Genomic DNA, 22,152 nt, shown 5'->3' with positions numbered 1-22,152 from the left:
TGCTGAGGCCCGGGAAGGCAGTGGAGGATGGCCCAAGTGCTTGGGCAGCCCCGGCCATTAGGGGAGTGAACCAACGGAAGGAAGACCTTTCTCTCTGTCTCTCTCTCTCACTGTCTATAACTCTACCTGTCAAATTTAAAAAAAAAAAAAGTGTTAATACACCTTATTCAGCTTGTGGTTGTTAAAGTCTGGGGCAAGAATAAGTTTTTGAGCTGATCTCCTGTGTTTACAGTAGTCAATGTACATAGTTTAAAAACTAGCTGGTTATTTTAAAAAAATAATAACTATCATTTCTGCTTTGAATTTGCTTTGAAAATTGGTGAATTGATAAAATGGTTTGAATTTGTAATAACAATTTTCATCAGCCTGAATTGAGAATCAACAAAACATGTTTCTAGCAACTACAATAGAGTAGTTGACACCAGGCTTTAGTGATTTATGTTCTTTACTCATAGCCTATTGATTTAAATTATTTTATGTAGATTTCATGTTTGGATGCTCTGAGCCAGGAAAACTTAAGCAAATTACTGATTCTCTCCATGACTCAATTTTCTATCTATAAAATAATATCAGGTTGAACCACATGAAGTTGTTGTTTTAATAAATCAAAAACAATCAAATCTCGGAACTCAGATGTTAGTTTCTAACATGTTCTCTAGTAAGAAGAGCTGAACTCTTTGGAAAAATGGCTGATTCTAGGACCAGGGCAAGGATCATAAAAATAGACCTGATCCAAGCCAAGGGCATCTTGTAGAGACAAAAAGTAAGGAAGTGCTCAAAGAAAAAAATATGGTAGAGATATGTTAGAGGAACATCAGGAACCAAATCAAAGAAAGAATTTGCAGTGGCTAAAGATGGAATGATTGGAGCAACAGAATAAATCCATAGTACCCCATTATCTGTGGAGAGGTGTTCTAACACCCACAGTGCATGCTTGAAGCGTCTGATGGTCCTGAACCCTGTAAATACTGCTGTTTCTTGCAAAATGAGCAATAGATGGGGAGCATATACAGTATAGATATGCTAGACAAAAGGAGGAGACAGAACAGGTTGGCACAATTTAAAACTTACTTATTTCTGAAATTTTCCATGTAATATTTTTGACTTTGGTTGATTTTAGATAACTGAAATCACAGAATGTGAAAGTGTTATATGAAGGGACTATTGTTCCACAGAGTGTTAAATGGGTATGCATGAGTTGATACTGACATGAATGAATGAATAAATATATAAGAGAAAACAGATACCTATTTTAATTTACATAGATAACCTCCCTCAAGGAGGAGGAGCCTGCCTTCCTGCTCCTCATAGGCAGGCTATGCACTGAATCAGAAAAATAATAGTGACTTCCTTCCAAAAACTAGTAAAGAAACTTGACATACTGTATCTCAGCCAGGTAATAGAAGTTGACCTCAGCAGTGATAAGTCATGTCTATAGTGTGCCCTTGGTATGATGCAAAAATGACACTCTGCCTCTGTGATCTTCCCTCCCCAACCCCCTAACTGTTGTCCGTTTGTAAGATCAGCATCATACAAAATACTTGATGCTCACTGTGTGACTCAGTTTTCTCTCATTTGTCATCAGGAGGTGCTAACTGAATTGTTTTAAAAATCCTTCACTGTGCTCTCCTCTGTGTCCTTTTAAAACAAGGATGAGGAAAATTTTTTTCTGCCAAGGGCTATTTGGATTTTAGTAACATCACATGGGGGCTATGCAAAATTAACAACTTAAAATTAGCCTGCTGCAAATCTGTTGAATTTTAAGTCCTACCTGTGGTTGCCTTGGCAGGACCAGACCAAATAATTTCTTTGTTTTGTTTTTCTTTTTTGCTGGGATTAGTATTTATTTGTTTATTTTTTTACCTAGAAACCTTTTATTTAAGGTATACAAACTTCATGCATTTCATATATACAAATTTAGGAACATAAGTGATTGTTCCCATCCTACCCTCCCTTCCACCTGCACTCCCAATCCTTCTTCCTCCTCCCTGTCCTATTCCCATTTTTGTTTTTTACTATGATCTATTTTTAATTAACTTTATACACATGAGATTAACACTCTATTGAATATAGAGTTCAACAAATATTATTTTAAAAAAAATCTGTTCCTCAATAGTCAAGACAAGGGCTGTTCAAAGTCATCACAATCTCAAAGTGTCAGTTTCACTTTTTTTTTTTTTTTATAAGTTCTAGCCTTGGCATGGAAAGCCAAGACACCCTGGAAAAGAAAAAAAAAAAAAAAAAAAGAAGACCTAAATGAAAGATCTCTGCGAGTGAGATCCCAGTGGAAAGAATGGGGCCATCAAAGAAGGAGGTACCTTTCTCTGAAGGGAGGAGAGAACTTCCACTTTGACTATGACCCTATCGGAATAAGATCATAGATCAAAGTGGGTGAACCCTAAAGGCTTCCATAGCCTTGGCAACTCATGACTAGAGCCTAGGGAGATTACTGATGCCATAAACAAGAGTGTCAAATTGTTAAGTCAACAACAGGAGTCACTGTGTACTTACATCTCATGTGGGATCTGTCCTTAATGTGTTGTCTAATGTTAAGTGATGCTATAACTAGTACTAAAACAGTATTTTTACACTTTGTGTTTCTGTGTGGGTGCAAACTGATGAAATCTTTACTTAGTATATACAGAATCAATCTTCTGTATATAAAGATATTTGAAAATGAAAAAAAAAACTTGGTGTTAAATTGGAAATTGCATAGCAAATTAATTAATTTTTAAAAAATATCATGTAGGATCTCTGTCTTTAATGTGCTGTACACTGTTATTTAATGCTGTAACTAGTACTCCAACAGTATTTTTTCACTTTGTGTTGCTATGTGGGTGGAAACTGTTGAAATCTTTACTTAATATATACTAAACTGATTTTCTGTATATAAAGAGAATTGAAAATGAATCTTGATGTGAATGGAAGGGGAGATGGATCGGGAAAGGGGAGGGTTGCAGGTGGGAGGGAAGTTATGGGAGGGGGAAGCCACTGTAATCCATAAGCTGTACTTTGGAAATTTATATTCATTAAATAAAAGCTTAAAAAAAAAGTTCTAGCCTTGGAAACACACAGTTGTATTTCACATGGGATTCTTTTGTATCTTTTTTTTTTCTCGCGATTTATTTATTTATTTGAAAGTTAGAATTACACAGAGAGAGAGAGAGAGACAGACAGACAGACATAGACATCTTCCATCTGATGGTTCACTCCCCAATTGGCCACAATGCCCGGAGCTGTGCCGATCCGAAGCCAGGAGCCAGGAGCTTCTTCAAGGACTCGCACATGGGTGCAGGGGCCCAAGGACTTGGGCCATCTTCTGCTTTCTCAGGCCATACCAGAGAGCTGGATCGGAAGTGGAACAGCCAGGTCTCAAACCAGCGCCCATATGAGATGCCTGCACTTCAGGCCAGGGCATTAACCCTCTGCGCCACAGCGCTGGCCCCCAATTTCACTTCTATAGGTTATCTTTTAGGTATTCTAACAGTTACCACAGATCAGAGAGAACATATGGTATTTGTGTTTTGGGGACTGGCTTATTTCACTAAGTGTGATGTTTTCCAGTTTCATCCATTTTATTGTAAATGACAGAATTTAATTTTTTTTTTTTTACCATTGAGTAATATTACATGGTATACATGTCCCATAATTTTTTTTATCTAGTCTTCAGTTGATGGATATCTGGGTTGATTCCACATCTTAGCTACTGTGAATTGAGCTACAGTAATCATGGGAGTACAGATCATTCTTTATATGCTGATTTCATTTCCTTTGAGTAAATTCTCAGCAGTCAGACCAAATGATTTCACAGGCTAGATGATCCCCACCCCTGTTTTAAAAGAAGGTAGCCCTAACTTACATATTTTTGTTGCACAACAAAGTTCCATAGCACTGTTCCTTATCAGTCCTGTTATCTATCCTAGAATAATTTGTACCTTTTCCTCTCCTAGAATTCTCCACATCTGGTGACTTTTGCTCTATTTCTCATTCTTCTCTTAGCAGTGTGCCACCTAAGATTCAAACATTAAAGTGGAAGTGAGGCTTTTTCAGTGTGTTGGAAAGAAAAATCCGGGAAAATGCTTTTTGAGCACATACCAACATGAAAGCTTTTAAGAGACACATCTGAAATAAGTAAATGCCTTCTTGTGATAGTTACTCTTACACAACTTTGAAACAACATGTGCAATATTTTATTATAAATTTTTCCTTACATTTGATCAATTTTATTCAAACTCCTCACACACTTTATTGATATCAATGACTTTGTCATTAGGAGAGCTTTTTTTTTTTTAGAACGCTTTTATTTAATGAATACAAATTTCATAGGTACAGCTTTGGGAATGTAGTGGTTCTTCCCTCCATACCCACCCTCCCACTCCCACTCCTGTCCCACCTTCTACTCCCTCTCCCATCCCATCCTTCATTAAGATTCATTTTTACTTATCTTTACATACAGAAGACTAACTCTATACTAAGTAAAGATTTCAACAGTTTGCACCCATACTGACACACAAAGTATAATGTACTGTTTGAAGGCTAGTTTTACTGTTAATTCTCATAGTACAACTCGTTAAGGACAAAGATCTGACAAGGGGAGTAAGTGCCCAGTGACTGCTGCTGTTGATTTAACAATTGACACTCTTATTTATGACATCAGTAATCACCCGAAGCCTTTGTCATGCTGCCAAGGCTATGGAAGCCTTTTGAGTCCACAAACTGTCAGTATTTAGACAGAGCCATACTCAAAGTAGAAGTTCTCTCCTCCCTTCAGAGAAAAGTACCTCCTTCTTTGATGGCCCCTTCTTTCCACTGGGATCTCACTCACAGAGATCCTTTGTGTAGGTCATTTTTTGCCGCTGTGTCTTGGCTTTCCATGCCTGCAATGCTTACGAGAGCTTTTTTTCTAATTACCTAGCATGGTTTTCCAGAGCCCATTATGTTTTAAGTTGTTGGCATTCCAGTGCTTTATGACTTCATGTGTGATAAGTAAATTTTCTCAAGTCAGATTCCTGTATGAGTCTGAAGATTCATTAGAGCAGCTAATTTTTTTGTACAGTACCTTTAGGTAATGTGAATGCTACAACTTAACCACTTAGCATATTTCTCTTTAAGCTGATTTTTAAAAAACTAGTTAACAACAGTATCCCATCTCCAAGAAAGTTCATCAAATTGTTACTAAAATTTTGTTGTTATTTTATCAAATGATCTTTTTAAGTGTCTAAATATACCATTTATTCAGATATTTATTCAGGCTAAGATGTCTTTCCAAAATACTACTTTTTTGCAAAATGTAGAAATTAGTAGAGTGCTCAGAATTTAAGAAACTTTGTAATTTAATGACAAGTTCTTTTCTGAAGCAAATTTTGATTATTTCCTCTTTTTTTCTGAGTATATGTGGCTGTAAAGGAAGGCACCATTTATAAATAAGGAATGGTCTTAAAGTTAGTAAATGGAAATTAAGCTTGATACAATATATTCTGTACAGTAGTGGTTTTAATATTTAATGCAGATCACCTGAAGAGCTTTCTGAACACAAGGTGCTTTGCCCACCCGGTTCTGAACAGTGGCTTTGGGGTGAGGCCTGAGCATTGCATTTCTCCGGAGCAGATTTTGCTGATGCTGTAGTCAGGGACTCCACTTTGAGAAGCACTGCTCTGCAGAGGAGTTAAAATTGCCTAGAGCAAGCTTTTCTGTGCCTCTTTACTTCAAGGTATCTTGACATGCACATATAACAAAATGTCACTGATGACTACAAAAACAACTGGCTGTTGCATTAGATTTTTTAAATGACAAATAGGATTCCTGTACATTGAAAGGAAAATAGTTCCATCACTAAAGTTACTAGTAACTTTCTGGGTGTTCAAAGTATTTTTAAAAGGTGAAGTTATTAATCTAAAAATGTTTATAAAATGCATTCATTTAATAATCACTGCTTAATATTTTCAGTAAAGAGAAAGTTATTTTTCTTATAAAAATATAGAAATAGTTTATTGTTGCAAAGAAGGTAGGTTGCGATTTGGAACTAAATCTATCTAAATAAGCGATGTATAAATGATGGGCTTTGGTTTTGTTGGTCTTAAACTTCTCTAAAATGAATAATCACTACCACAGGAAGGGCATTTTAGACTAATAACTAATAGCAGTTATATTATAAAATAATAGACACATTGGGTACATAATCAGTAATGTCAGTGCTGATTAAAAATTGGAGAAATTGAACATAAATTGTATTTACCTGAAAAATGGATACAGAACTCTATGAGACATTCTTTGTAATTGCATTTAAGCTTTGACTGAGCTTGCAGTTTTAAAACAGCAAAAACCTTACATTGCTTAAAGATGCTTCTGCTGCTTATTTAAAAAAGACATAGTCTAATGCATCAAGGGACATACTAGTATTTTACTTGGTAATGTCTCTCTTGAAAACTTATTCTACATAGTAACACAAAAAAAGAAGTCATAATTACAAAGTCTTTTCTGTATCTAGAATTCTTTTAGAATATCAAAAAGTTGGAAGCAATGTAAATATGTAACAGTAGAGGAAGATGTCATTACATTATAGCATAGATACTGAATGAAAATTACTTGATCATTTCGAATGTTCTTTAGGGAACTTCTTAAGATATGAGAGCAATATGTAAATTATGTTAAAATATTTGCATATGGGGAAAGATAGAAGAGAATTCTTTTTTTTTTTTTTTTACAGCCAGAGTTAGACAGTGAGAGAGACAGAGAGAGAGAAAGGTCTTCCTTCTGTTGGTTCAGCCCCCAAATGGCTGCTACGGCTGGCATGCTACGCCAATCCAAAGCCAGGAGCCAGGTGCTTCCTTCTGGTCTCCCATGCAGGTGCAGGGCCCAAGCACCTGGGCCATCCTCCACTGCCTTCCCGGGCCACAGCAGAGAGCTGGACTGGAAGAGGAGCTAACGGGACAGAATCTGGTGCCCCAACTGGGACTAGAACCCCGGGTGCTGGCGCTACAGGTGGATGATTAGCCAAGTGAGCTGCGGCGCCAGCCAATAGAAGAGAATTCTAAAATAAGAAATAATAGTTCTGTTAGGGTAGTGACTCAGTGAATGACTCCCCCCCCCCCATTAATTTCAAACATACCATTTTCTATGTTTGGATATTTTTATAATAAACTAGAACATACCATTATACTATTTAGGAAGTTAGTGCAATCCTTACCAAGTATTCGGTGTGCCTCCCAGATATTGCTGTCAGATCAGTAACACTTAGAAATGAGATAGGCCGGCCGGTGCCACGGCTCACTAGGCTAATCCTCTGCCTGCAGCACCGGCACCCCGGGTTCTAGTCCCAGTTGGGGCACCGGTTCTGTCCCAGTTGCTCCTCTTCCTGTCCAGCTCTCTGCTGTGGCCCAGGAGTGCAGTGGAGGATGGCCCAAGTGCTTGGTCCCTGCACCCGCATGGGAGACCAGAAGGAAGCACCTGGCTCCTGGCTTTGGATCGGTGCAGCACACCGACCATAATTTTTCCGTTGGGGTGAACCAACGGAAAAAAGGAAGACCTTTCTCTCTGTCTCTTTCTCTCTCTCTCTCACTATCTAACTCTGCCTGTCAAAAAAAAAAAAAAAAAAAAGGAAATAGGCCAAAAAATACTTTTGTCCCCTCTGAAATAGTTAACTAAAGATTGACTGTTGATTTAAGAGCTTCTCTTATTAATTTATTTTGAGATTCTGAGAATGTATTCTTGATTACTCTGATGTAGTAGTAGCTTTGTTTTTGTTGTTAATTTGTGGAAATTCAGTTCATAATGAAGTTGTGTTAAAAGCTACGCAAAATGTTTAGATAGGAGGAGACAGTGCTTTTTTCTTTAATAATTTTTTCTTTTGCAGAAAAGAACTGATCCTCTCGGGCACTTTAAATCCAATTAAGGATTTACATCTGGGAAAATTGGCCTTAACTAAGTTTCCAAAGAGTCCAGAAACATGGATTCACAGGTGTGGTCAATTTATTTATTTATTTATTTATTTAAAAGATTTATTTATTTATTTGAAAGCCAGGGCTATACAGAGAAGGAGAGAGAGAGGTCTTCCATCCGCTGGTTTACTCCCCAATTGGCTGCAACAGTCAGAGCTGCGCCTATCCGAAGCTAGGAGCTTCTTCCCACGTGGATGCAGGGGCCCAAGGACCGGGACCATCTTCTTCTACCTTCCCAGGCCACAGTAGAGATCTGGGTTGAAAGTGAAGCAGCCAGGTCTCCAACCAGTGCCCATATGGGATGCTGGCACTACAGGAGGTGGCTTTACCCACTGCACCACAGTGCCGTCCACAGTGTGGTTAATTTATAACATAGCAGTCTTTGTAGAATTCAGGATGACTGGAAAAAGCAGCACAGTGTATGAGGCAGATTGCTAGTGTTGCAAAGCACGAGTTCTGTAGTGAAGTTACCTACATTTAAATCTAGGTTTGTCGCTTGCTACATGGGGGATTATTTAATTTCTCAGAGCCTCAGTTTTTTCATTTGTAAAATGGGAATAATAATTATACCTGTCTTGTAGAGTAGTGTTTGAGTTTACATGAGATAATACATATAAACCTGTGTATTAAATACTCAATAAATGTTAGCTGTTACTACTAAATATCTGAAGCACTTTTGAAGATTGCATTTAGATAGTCAACTCTAATGAACACCTTGGGTTTTTAGAAGTTTTCAGTTGTGTTCCTTATAAAGATGGTAGTGGAGATGGTTTTGGTTATTAAAATTAATTTACAGAGAAAATTAAGGCTGAGATGGAGTGTAGGCTAAGCTAAAGTTGCTAAGAATACACATGCGAAGAACAGTTTTAGATTACAAGCCTGAGATAGTTGGTCAGCCAGCCAGAGGCACCTAAGGACTCTCACAGTCCTGGCTGCCTGGCAGCACCTTCCTTTTGGATCCTTCCTAACTACTCTTGTTTGTTTGACTAAAATGGGATGGTTGGGTTTGTTGGCCAGCACTAATGGAGAAGTTATTCCGAAGAAGTCTGATCTTAGTTTGTTAAGTTACTCTTAAGTTTTCTTAAATTGTGAGTATCTTTAGGAACTTGTGTTGGTTCAAGGTGTCTTACCTGTTACCTTACCTTTGGTTAGGATTGCAATCTCCTTCAGTTGTATTTTATTTCTTACTACGAGGAACCTAGATAGTAAACCTCAGAGAGGTACTTGATTCTGAGGAAGGAGGAAAGGGATCATAGCAGGTGAAAGAACTGTTAAATATGCATCCACCAATTTATTGGCTGGTCTAATTTTTCTAAAAAGCTTTATTTATTTGAAAGGCATAGCTACAGAAAGAGAAATCTTGAATCCACTGTCTAATTCCCCAAGTAGCTGCAACTGCCAGGGCTAGACTAAGCTGAAGCCAGGAGCTAAGAGCTTCATCTGAATCTCCCACATGGGTGCAGAGGTCCAACCACTTGGGTCATCTTCCACTGCTTTCCTAAGCACAGGAAACAGGGAGCTGGAATGGAAGTGGAGCAGTCGGGACTCTAACCAGTGCCAATATGGGATGGTGGTGCTGCAGGTGGTGGCCTAACCCACTGTCCCACAGCACTGGCTCTTGTCTGATTTTTTTTTTTTATAAAGCAGTATTTTATTGTCATAAATATAATAATATCCTGTTGTTCAAAGTTTTAAATATTATTTAAAAGTTACCAAATGAAAAAAAATGACAAAGTGAATTTGCTTGTTCAATTTTCTGTACCTTTGAGGTTGGAAATTTTAAGCCCAAAAGGAAGCTTTCATATGAGGAAAATATTTGTATGAACAAAATTGTACAGATTAAGTAGTTGGTGCCTTTGACTTAAGTACATGTTATGCATGTCTCAACTAGACAAAGGGGAGATCTGTTTATAAAAACATTTTAAACCCTCTGTGATTGTTTTAACTAGTTATATTGTATTTGTATCCTTCCAAATACTTTGCTGTAATATAGAAATTGTGCTTAATGAAAGCTGTCAGAATGCAGCTTCTTATTTGCAAACAAATACACATTGGGTGAAGGAAGTACATGTAGTTAAAAATCTGAGCCATGACCCCTGTTTTAATATTTAACCAGTCATAAGAAAAACACCACAAACTCTTAATGCCTTCATATTTCCTGACCTAGTGGAGATTGGAGCTATAATTTTTTAAATTTATTTGGAAGACAGAGTTACAGAGAGAGGTAGACAGAGAGGTCTTCTATCTGCTGGTTCACTCTCCAGATGGCCGCAGTGGCTGGAGCTGCGCCGATCCAAAGCCAGGAGCCAGGAGCTTCCTCCTGTTCTTCCACATGGGTTCAGGGGCCCAAGGACTTGGGCCATCTTCTGCTATCCCAGGCCACAGCAGAAAACTACATCGGAAGAGGAGCAGCTAGGACTAGAACTGGCGCCCATATGGGAAGCCGGCACTTCAGGCCAGGGCTTTAACCCACTGTGCCACAGCACCAGCCCCTGGAGCTGTCATTTTGAAACTGATGATACTTTCTTTTTTGTGAGATTTTAAAATTTTAGATTATTTTTTCCTTCTTGTTTATCTTTCTCCCAACCCCTTCATCTATGCTGCTAAATTTAATTATTCCCCCCAAAGAACAAAATTACAACCACTCCCAATCTCCAGAAAGACTGGGCTTATTGATACATATTATTTTGCTTTGTTTGTTAATGGATATTAAATTAAGAACCAAGAAAACTGGTTGTTTGCCTTTGTGGTTTATGTTTTTTCTTTGTTCTGGTTCACGTGTGCTGTTTTGACAGGCGGTGGGTGCTACAACAGGTAATTCAGGAAACTTCCTTGCCTTCCTTTGTGACCAAAGGAATCTTGGGAACAACTCCTGCCGAAAGGACCCAGCGACTAATACGAGAAGAGATGGAAGTGTGTGGTGAAGCAGCAGGGAGATATCCAAGCAACTATAATGCCTGGTCCCATCGTATCTGGGTTTTACAAAACCTGGCCAAGCTAGATGTCAAGGTAGGGCTGGTACTCAGTCTCCCTGGGCAGCATGTCTGTGTGACGATATCTTATGGTAGTAGTAGCTCGGCTTCCAAAAGGCTTTAATGAAGTAGAGGAACTAATGATCTGGTAGCCCAAGAATCTCAGGACAGCTGAAAACCTCCATAGAAACCTGGGCAATTGAAAAAGAAGTTTGCATTCCCCACCATTGTAGTTGTTGGCACCCTTAAGACTTACTCATTGGTAGAATAAAGGCAAGTTGAACTATTTGAGAAAGACTGAATTGAATTTGCTTTGCCTGGAAACAGGAAACGAGGGGATTACTAAGCCTGATAGATCTGGAGTTGTTTTTTGGTAGTCTTTGGTGGTGAGACTTACTGTGCTGCATCAGCTGGCTGTCCTTCCGCGGTTTCCTCTTCTGGAAAGGGAAGAGGAAAGCAGAAAAATCTTACCCAGGTGTTAGCAAACTTGCCGAGTATATACAAATTCCCAGGTCCCATCCCAGGTCTACTAAAGTGAGGGTGGGATCTAAATACATTACTTTGCACAAACTTGGAGGGTTATTTGGATACAGAGCCGGGTTGGAAACACAAACGATCTGGTCCTTTACAAATGAGGAGATAGAGATTTCCATAGAATTTTAGTGGTTCAACCTTAACCATAGTTCCACCCTTCAGTATTCATCAGAATGAGAGCCAGATAGCCCTGGTGCTGCTTTCCTATGCTACAGCATTGCAGTTCAATTTGTTTCTTTTCTGCTTGTTGTATTACAGCACCATGAGAGCCCAAGGCACTATTCTACAAAGCTTCTCGGGCTTGGGGCAGTTAAATAAGGTGTAGTCAAAGATCACAATGTCCCAGCTGGTTCTTTCACACTAGTTGGGATGCATTCTGTAGTTTTAGCTTATCACCCCATTCTTTCTACATCTCCCTTCCCAGGTTTTTTCCTTTCTTAGTTTCTTGGCCAGAGTTTTCACCTCTAGGAGATCTTCAGCCAGCAATTACGAGAGTAGTCTTTCCTTTCCAGGTTAGATGGCTTTGAGTTTCAAGAGGGTAGGTCACCTAGTTGAGTGAGAAAAGCAGAGGTTTAGAATCACACTGCCCTGAATTCAGATGCTGGCCCCACTACTCTGTGTAGGAAAGTGAAGTTTTGGTATGTTTAGACTCTCTTCCCTGTTCTGTGGATTACTGTGACGATTACTTCAGGTGACATACAGGAAGTACTGGGCACCTAACAGAGTGACTCACTGATTTTTAGTTCCTTTCTCCTCTCCTCCATAGATAGAAAGTTCAGGTGAAATTGGGTACCAGTTTGTTTGATCAAATCAGTACATTTGATTCATGAAAAATGACCAACCCTATCATTTTCAGTCATTGTTTTCTTTACTGGACTAGATGTAGTAGTAACAGTAAAGTACAAGCTTGCTTTTGCCAAATTGCAAATGTACTTGAGGAAACAGATCAACCATTACAAAGCATTGTGACACTTATAGGAACTGAGGGATGCCCAGGGTACAATGGGAGCAGAGAAAGGGCTCTTCATCTGGGCTAGGTCATTGGAAAAAGCTGCCAGAGAGAGGGCTGAGTGATGCATAGTCTGAACCTGGAGGAATGGGTTGTTAAGGATGTGGAGTGCTATAAAGCCACTCTGCTCAACTCCGCAACTTGACAGTGTATTCTGGGAGCCTGGAAAAGTTGAGATAGGATGGTAGAATCAAGGTGAGCTGAGATGTGTTTGGAAACAACTGCCATGATGTGGACTTTGCAAGTGGCATTCCTATAAAATCAAGAACTTGTTGGTGACTCAAGACCATGTGTCATTACAGATCATAAGTCATTAGTAGTGTGTTGACTCAGTAGCCTGAGTCCACCCCTGGGCTCACCTGTTTTTAGCTTTCCTTTACTTGCCCATGGGGACTTGCCATTCTTCCTTCACCACCACACTACAGCATCACTCACTCATTGTTTTCAGTGAAGCATGCTGCATTGGCAAAATGTCCCTTTTTGTAGTTATAAGCTGTTGTATCTAGCTAGGTAAACATGTTCTTTTTGGCTTTGTTAGAGAAAGTAATCACAAAAATACTAGTAGCCTGGAGCAGGTTAAAAATACATTCAGAATGCGCTGGCATTGTTTTATTTTGAAAATTGAAAATGATTTTTTTAAAGTGATGAAGCCCAGGATTGCTAAGGGTTTGATAATGAGTATTATAGGAATTGTTATCATCTTACTGAACGGCAGTATTTAACAAACCTTATTAAAAGAGGAGCTTTTATCTGTAACATTTCTGCTTTCAGGAATTTAAGGCTTTACTCCATGGTCATACAGACCTAATGTGAATCCTGGTTCTACCACCAATTTGCTGTGTAGTTTTGAAGAAGTTGTATAGTCTCTCTGAATTGCAGTTTTCTCATCTGTAAAGTGGAAATGAATGATACTTCCTATGTAATCAAGGGATACAAATTGAATGGAAGGATCAACATAAAGTGGCTATCACTGCTCAAACTAAGTGCTCAATTAACACTGATTGTTATATTAAATGAAAGTTGGGAAGTTCAAAAGCATTTATAATAGTGAAAAAATAACCCTCAGTGGTAAGGGATTATTAACATCACAGTCCATCATAAATTCGAATATGTTGTTCCAACTAAAAATTGTGTTTTAAGAGACTAAAGGAAGATGTTTACACTAGTTTAGGATATAAAGATAATTAAACATGGGCTACATCTAATATAATTTTAATACTTTTTTCTTTTAAAAAAGATTTGTTTTATTTATTTGAAAGACAGAATTACAGAGAGAGGTAGCGACAGAGAGCTGTTCCATTGCTGGTTCACTCCCCAAATGGCTGCAATGGCCGGAGCTGAGCTGGTCCAAAGCCAGGAGCTTCTTTCGGATCTCCCATATGGGTGCAGGGGCCCAAGGACTTGGACAATCCTCGGCTGCTTTTCCAGCCACATCTGTAGGGAGCTGGATTGGAAGTGGAGCAGCTGGAACTCGAACCAGCACCCATAAGGGATGCTGGCACTGCAGGCCAGGGGTTTAACCCACTGTGCCACAGTGCTGGATCCCTTCAATACTTTTTTTTTTTTTTTTTAAGATTTATTTATTTATTTAAAAGGCAGTTACAAAGAGGAGAGGCAAAGAGAGAAGTCTTCTATCTGCTGGTTCACTCCCCAGTGAGCTGCAACAGCCGGCACTAAGAGCTGCCTCTGGATCTCATGTGGGTGCAGGGGTCCAAGGACTTGGGCTGTCTACCACTGCTTTCCCAGGCCATAGCAGAGAGCTGGATCGGAAGTGGAGCAACCAGGCCTTGAACTAGCACCCACATGGGATGCAGGTGCCACAGATGAAGGCTTAGCCCACTGCACCACAGTGCTGGCCCCATTAATACATTTTTTTTTTTTTAATTTTTTTTTTAAATTTTTTTTTTTCTTTTTGATAGGCAGAGTGGACAGTGAGAGAGAGACAGAGAGAAAGGTCTTCCTTTTGCCGTTGGTTCACCCTCCAATGGCCGCCGCGGTAGGCGCGCTGCGGCCGGCGCACCGCGCTGATCCGATGGCAGGAGCCAGGTGCTTATCCTGGTCTCCCATGGGGTGCAGGGCCCAAGGACCTGGGCCATCCTCCACTGCACTCCCTGGCCACAGCAGAGAGCTGGCCTGGAAGAGGGGCAACCAGGACAGGGTTGGTGCCCCGACCGGGACTAGAACCCGGTGTGCCGGCGCCGCAAGGCGGAGGATTAGCCTAGTGAGCCGCGGCGCCGGCCCATTAATACATTTTTAAAATGAGACAGCAAACACTTTGAAGTGTTTGGAATAGTGCCTGGGACTTTATAAACACTGAACTGATATTTATACAAACCTACACACAGTGTTGTTATGGATATTTTTTCTTTTGTTGCAAACATCTGTTAGTTTTCTAGTCAGAGAATAAAGAATGGTTAATCCTATTGTGGTTGGAATAATGAGGCTTTAATTTTCTTTTTTTTTTTTCTTTTTTTTTTTCTTTTTTCTTTTTTTTGACAGGCAGAGTGGATAGTGAGAGAGACAGAGAGAAAGGTCTTCCTTTTTCCATTGGTTCACCCTCCTCCAATGGCCACTGCGGCTGGCGCATCACGCTGTTCCGAAGCCAGGAGCCAGGTGCTTCTCCTGGTCTCCCATGCGGGTGCAGGGCCCAAGGACTTGGGCCATCCTCCACTGCCTTCCCGGGCCATAGCAGAGAGCTGGCCTGGAAGAGGGGCAACCGGGATAGAATCCGGAGCCCCAACTGGGATTAGAACCCGGTGTCCCGGCGCCGCAAGGCGGAGGATTAGCTTGTTAAGCCACGGCGCCGGCCGAGGCTTTAATTTTCAATAATTCCCTATGATATTTATATATTTAAGTGGATAGACACTTAAGTAAATATTAAAATATAATACATTTTTGAGGGTAGAATAGGAAGAAATAATCACTGTTGAGCAGAATTTAATGGTTAAAAGTTGCTATCATATCACCTGAAAAGCATGAAGACTTGTTTCTCAAGAAAAAGATACACAGATGGCCAATAAAGTCATGAGAAGTAGTCAACATCATTAGTTTTTAGGGAAATTCAAAGCAAAATCAAAGTGAGTGAGATGCCACTTCACAACAACTATGATGGCTAACATAGAATAAGATAATAATAAGCGTTAGGATGTAGAGAATTTGGAACCCTTACAGGTGGTTGGCAGGAATGTAAAAAGGTGAAGTCCCTGTAGAAAAGAGCCTGGCATTTCCTTAAAAAACTTTAAAAAATTGCCAAATATGAAAAAAGAGAACTGTAGTGAATAATGATGTATTTTATTCTTGGGGAGAAGAAGGGAATTAACTGTATATGACCCTACAGTTCCACTGCTACATGTATAGTCAAGAGAATTGAAAACATATTCATATCAAAACTTGTCCTAGAATGTTTATAGCCACATTATTCATAATAGCCAAACATGGTAACAACCCAGTGTTTGTCATCTGAGAAATGGAACACAAGGCCCAGTGTATCCATATAATGGAATATTGACTGTAAAAACATGAATGGAATATTTTTTAAAAATTTATATTTATTTGAAAGTCAGGGTGAAGTAAGAAATGAGAAAGACGATCTCTGTCTGCTGGTTCATTCCCCAAATGGCTCCAATGGCCATGGGCGGGTCAGGCTGAAGTCAGGAACCAGGAACTGTATATCCCTATCTCCCATGTGGGTGGCAAGTGCCCAGGTATTTGAGCTGCCGTCCCCTCCCTTCTCAGGTGCATTAGCAGGAAGCTGGATCAGAAGTATGGAGCATCTGAGCCTGGGATCAACAGTTCAGTATGCCAGCTTCACAAGCAGTGATTTAACTCATTGCACCACAGCCCTGGTCTCAGGAATGACATTGATACATGGTGTAATGTGGATAAGGCTTGAAAACATTCGGTTGATTGAAAGCAGCAGATTTAAAAATTCATGTATTGTATGATTGTACTTATGTGACAAAGCAGATGAGTGCCAGAGACTGGAAAGGTGAGAATAGGAGTGACTGCTCTAGGGCTTTTGGGGGGTGATGCAAATGTTTGAAATTAGCAGTGATGACCATACAACTCTGAATATATGGAAGAGCCCTGATTTATTTTTCAACATCAAAAATTGAATCTAAATTTCATGAGATAAGAGTAAAACTTCAAGAATAGATAAGTATTTGTTGAAAAAATAAGGAGGACTACTGTTAGATATTTATATGCTTATTAAAATACTGTCATTAAAATTATGATACTGTTTCAAAAAATAGGCTCAGTAATGGAAGAAAAAATAAAGCCCAGAAACAAATCCCAATCCACAGCATACAGGGTTATTATTAATTATGAATATGGCATTTCACATAGTAAGAGAAAGAATTCCTTGTTTAAATTGTGGTGCTACATAGAACTCTTAATAGACACGACTAGAAAAGATCTTCAGTGTGACACATTGTAGTCAGACTTTCCATAGTAAAACATAAGGAAAGAGATGTGCTTAGGAGAGAAGCACCAGACTGCTTCTAGAGCATCTCCAGTTAGACTCACAGCTGACTTCTCTTCAGAAACCCTACATGCTAGAAGAGAATGGCAAGATATAATCCACGTCTTAACAGAAAAACTGTCAACCTAGAATACCCCGCAAAACTCTCATTTATAAATGGAGGTGAAATAAAGACCTTCAATAAAAAACAGAACTTGAAAGAATTTGTCACCACTCATCCAACCTTTTTTTTTTTTTTTTTTTTTTTTAATTTTAAAGTCAGCATTACACAGAGAAAGAAGGAGAGGCAGAGGAGTAGAGAGAAAGGTCTTCCATCTGCTGGTTCACTCCCCAGTTGTCCACAATGGCTGGAGTTGTGCCAATCTGAAGCCAGGAGCTTCCTCCAGGTCTCCCATGTGGTTACAGGGGCCCAAGGACTTGGGCTTTCCCAGGCCATAACAGAGAGCTGGATCAGAAGTAGATCATCCAGGACTTGAACCAGTGCCCACATGGGATGCTGGCACTGCAGGCCACGGCTTTACCTGCTACACCACAGTGCTGGCCCCACTCATTCAGCCTTACAAAAGATGTTTAAGAATGTGCTACACACAGAAACACAAAAACGTCATCACTATGAAAGAATGTGAAAGCAGAAAATCTCTCAGTAAAAGTAAAAAGGAAATCCAAAGTAAACAATAGTCATGTTTATGGAAAAATGGAAGGGCCAAGTTGTTACTTTCAATAGTCACCTTGATTGTAAATGGCCTCAACTCTCCAGTTAAAAGATACAGACTGGCTGAGTGGATTAAAAAACAAGACCCATCCATTTGCTGCCTACAAGAAGCACATCTCACCAACAGATACATGCAGACTGAAAATGAAAGGATGGAAAAAGATATTCCATGCCATCAGAAACAAACAAAAAAATTGATTTAGCCATCCTAATTTTAGACAAAATAGACTTTAACACAAAACTGTTAAAAGAGACAAAGAAGGGCACTATGTAATGGTTAAGGGATCAATTCAACAGGAAGATATGACTATAATAAATATATATACACCCAATTAAAAGGCACCTGGCTATTTAAAAGAAATGTTAAAGGAGCTAAAGGGAGACATAGACTCCAATACAATAGTAATGGAAGACATGAATTCCCCATTTTCAGCAATGGACAGATCAACCAGACAGAAAATCAGCAAGGAAACAACAGACTTAATTGACACTACAGACCAAATGGACCTAACAGATATCTACAGATCTTTTCATCCAACAGTTGCAGAATAGACATTCTTCTCACCAGTGCATGGAACTTTCTTTAGGATAGACCCACATGCTAGACCATAAAGTAAGTCTCAGCAAATTCACAAAAATTGAAATCATGCCATGCATCTTTTTGGACCACAATGGAATGAAGCTGGAAATCAATAATTGAAGAATTTCTAGAACATATGCAAACACGCAGACTGAACAACGTGCTCCTGAATGAACAGTGGGTCACAGAAGAAATCAAAAGAGGAGTAAGAAATTTCTGGAAATGAATGAAGACAGTTACAATGTATCAAAATTTATGAGATGTGGTGGAATGAGAAGGCCATGCCAAAATGGCCGCTGGCAAGTGAGCATCAGTTACTCAGGAATGGCTTCAGAAACCACCTGGGAAACCACCTGGCAACAGAGCCTGCCTGGCAACAGGCTGTGATTGGTTAGGGCATAAACTGCCCCTTGACCAGATTGGCTGCCTCAGCTATATAAGCTGCTGTACCAACTGAAATAAAGGAGTCTGCGGGCTACTCACCTCTGGCCTGCTTTCACCCAACTCCCGGTTTCTGTGTGATGACTCTGTGCTTCTTGCCCCCACCACACTCCTCCTCTCAGAACGAATCCACAGCAACAATGAGATATAGCAAAAACAGTGTTAAAGCTTATAGCAATTGGTGCTTACATCAAGAAATTAGAAAGGTACCAAATAAATGAGCTATTGATGCATCTCAAGGACCTAGAAAAATATCAGCAAACCAAACACAAAACTAGCAGGAGAAAAATAATTAAATTTAGAGAAGAAATTAACAAAATTGAAACTAAAAATAAATGAAAGTTCAGCAAAATGAAGAGCTGGTTTTTGAAAAAATAAAAAAATTGACATATCATTGACCCAACTAACCAAAAAAAAAAAAAAAAAAAAAAAGAGAAGACCAAAATCAACAAAATCAGAGGTGGGAAAGGAAATGTAACAACAGATACCACAGAAATAAAAAAGAATAATCAGAAATTACTACAAAGAGCTGTACGCCAACAAACAGAGAAACCTAGAAGAAATGGATAGATTGCTGAACACATACAACCTACCAAAATTGAGCCATGAAGATACAGAAAACCTAAACAAACCAATAACCAAGATAGAAATAAAGACCCTCCCAACAAAGAGAAGCCCAGGACTGGAAGGCTGTACTGATTTCCACCAGACATTTAAAGAACTAACTACAATTCTTCTCAAGCTATTCAAAAACAGCTTAAGGGAAGGAATATTCCTAACCTCCTTCTTTGAAGCCACCATCATCTTAATTCCTAAACCAGAAAAAGATAAAACAGATAAATAAAACTACAATTTCTGTGTTGAACACAGGTGCAAAACTCCTCAACAAAATATTAGCCGATCAAATCTATCAGCACATCAGAAAGATCATTCACTTGGGCCAAGTGGGATTTATCTCTGGTATGCAGGGATGGTTCAACATTTGGAAATCAATCAATGTAATATATCACTTTAACAAAGTGAAGAACAAAAACCATATGGTTATCTCAAAAGATGCATAGAAAACATTTGATAAAATACAACATCCTTTCATGATGAAAACCTTAAAATTTGGTATAGAAGGAACATTTCTCAACACAATCAAGACAATTTATGACAAACCTATGGCCAGTATCTTATTGAATATGGAGAAGTTGGAAGGATTCTCACTAAGATGTGAACAAGAGTACCCACTCTAATCATTGCTATTCAATATAGTTCTGATAGTATTAGAGCCATTAGGCAAGAAAACAAAATCAAATGGATACAAATTGGGAAGAAGGAAGTCAGACTATCTCCATTTGCACATGACATGATTCATAGGGGAGACTAAGAGACTATTGGAACTCTTTTTTTTTTTTTTTAAGATTCATTTATTTATTCAAAAGGCAGATTTACAGATAGAGGCAGAGAGGGTGAGAGACTTTCCATCCACTGCTTCACTCCCCTGATGGCTGAAGCTGCACCAATCTGAACCCAGGAGCCAGGAACTTCTTCCAGGTCTTCCATGTGGATGCAGGGGCTGAAGGACTTGGACCGTCTTCTACCGCTTTCCCAGGCCATAGCAGAGAGCTGGATTGGAAGTGGAGCGGCCAGGACTTGAGCTGCTGCCCATTTGGGATGCTGGCACTGCACACAGCAGTTTTACCTGCTAAGCTATAACACTGGCCCCTGGAACTCTTTTATAAAAGAATTTGGTAAAGTGGTAGGATATAAAATTGACACACAAAATCAGTAGCCTTTGTATATACAAACAATGCCACAGCTGAGAAAGTACTTCTAAGACCATTCCTACTCAAAATAGCTACAAAACAATTAAATACCTTGGAATAAATTTAAGGACATCAAAGATCTCTATGAAGAAAATTATAAAACATTAAAAAAAGAAATAGAAGACACCAAAAAAGGAAAAATCTTTGATGTTCATGGATTTGAAGAATTAGCATCATCAGAATTTCCATACTGCAGAAAGCAATATACAGATTCAATGTGATACTAATGAAAATACCAAAAACATTCTTCTCAGATGTAGAAAAAACAATGCTGAAATTCATAATGAAACACAGGATACCCTGAATTGCTAAAGCAATCTTACATAATAAAAACAGCCAGAGGCATCACAATATTGTAAGACACACTACAGAGTAGTTAAAACAGCCTGGTAGTGGCACAAAAACAGGTGGATAGATCAGTGGAACAGAATATAAACTCCAGAAATCAATTCACACATCTACAACCAACTTATCTTTGACAAAGGAACTAAAATAAATTCCTGGGGATAAGGACTAAATGACTTAGCATGTGGTGTGGCAAGACAAGTCTCTTGACAGAATTTAAAAGCTGTTACATTATGGTTTAAGTGTTCTCTGGGTTAACTCTTCAAAAACTGCCTTAAAATGAATTTTCTTCCTCAGGTGTAAGTACATCTGGTGCTATTTTTGCTCTCCTTTTACAGTTCAATATACCATCTTGTTTTCCATTTCTGAGAGCTCACTAGCTGTCGTTCCTGCAATAAAAGTTAAGTGGCTATTGAGTAAACTCACTGGAACTTAAGGGAGCTATTTAAAATGTATCAGTACTATCATGCTGGATGGAAACAATCTTCCATCATTGTACTAGTCACATCTTTTCATTCACTTGTTTGTTCATTCATAAAATACTTGTATATCTACTGTGATTGTTAGCATAGGGGAATAGAAGCATAAACTAGAAATTAATAAATATTTTGCAGATTTTAAAAAAAAAGTAAAAGCATTTGGCAGAGTTTAATGGGAATAAAGAAATGTACAGAAAATTCCCTGATATATATGATAGAACACACAGGTTCTATGGCTAAGAAGAGGGAAAGATTTCTTCTAGGGAAGAAAGGGTTTGAGGTATAGGTAGGGGATCTCAGTACAGGAGAAAGCCTTGGGTCCTTGGCAAGCAGGCAAAAGCATCTTTGGCAGTGTGCTGTCTGTTCACTGTTTACCAACTGTATGTCTTTTTTCCATAGCTGGTCTGAAAATCCCCTGTGGAATGTGGTAGGCCCTCAATGTACCTTTCACTGAATAAAACTCACAGTTGCAGCCTGTCCAAGGAACTGCCAAATAATTCCTTTTTTTCATAAATGATGTTTCATCTTTATCATTTAATTTGAAATTCTTTAGTTTGCAGGACTGTTACTACAAAGATTTAAGCAATTTACTGCTAAATTTTCATTTATTTTTAAAACTCTTTTATCATTGATCTTAGTAAGTTTGAGAAAATTAGAGAGTGAAAGTCATGAGCTCTTAAAATTCTATTGTTCATGCATCATGTTTTTGTGTTAAGTTCTTAGAATTAAGTAGTGAACAAACAGACTTGGTTTCTGCCTTCATGACATTTATGGTGAAGAACAGATAATTTCATTGAGATTGTTGTTGAACACATATAGTACATATTCATCTAAATTAGATTTGAGTAT

At 38.8% G+C, this 22,152-nt stretch overlaps 1 protein-coding gene across 2 annotated transcripts in view; it reads left to right on the top strand.

Annotated features, from left to right (window-relative positions):
- The window catches only part of PTAR1 (protein prenyltransferase alpha subunit repeat containing 1), a 58,170-nt gene that overhangs the window by 24,012 nt on the left and 12,006 nt on the right, over positions 1-22,152 (top strand). For both annotated transcript variants that reach the window (XM_062208391.1, XM_062208392.1), the window contains exons 4-5: positions 7,853-7,957; positions 10,733-10,946. In XM_062208391.1, coding sequence (XP_062064375.1) covers positions 7,853-7,957; positions 10,733-10,946 — 319 coding nt within the window. The remainder of the gene's footprint in view (positions 1-7,852; positions 7,958-10,732; positions 10,947-22,152) is intronic.

Source organism: Lepus europaeus, chromosome 12 (assembly GCF_033115175.1).
Source record: "Lepus europaeus isolate LE1 chromosome 12, mLepTim1.pri, whole genome shotgun sequence".
NCBI lineage: Eukaryota > Metazoa > Chordata > Mammalia > Lagomorpha > Leporidae > Lepus > Lepus europaeus.
This window is presented reverse-complemented; position numbering and strand designations above follow the sequence as displayed.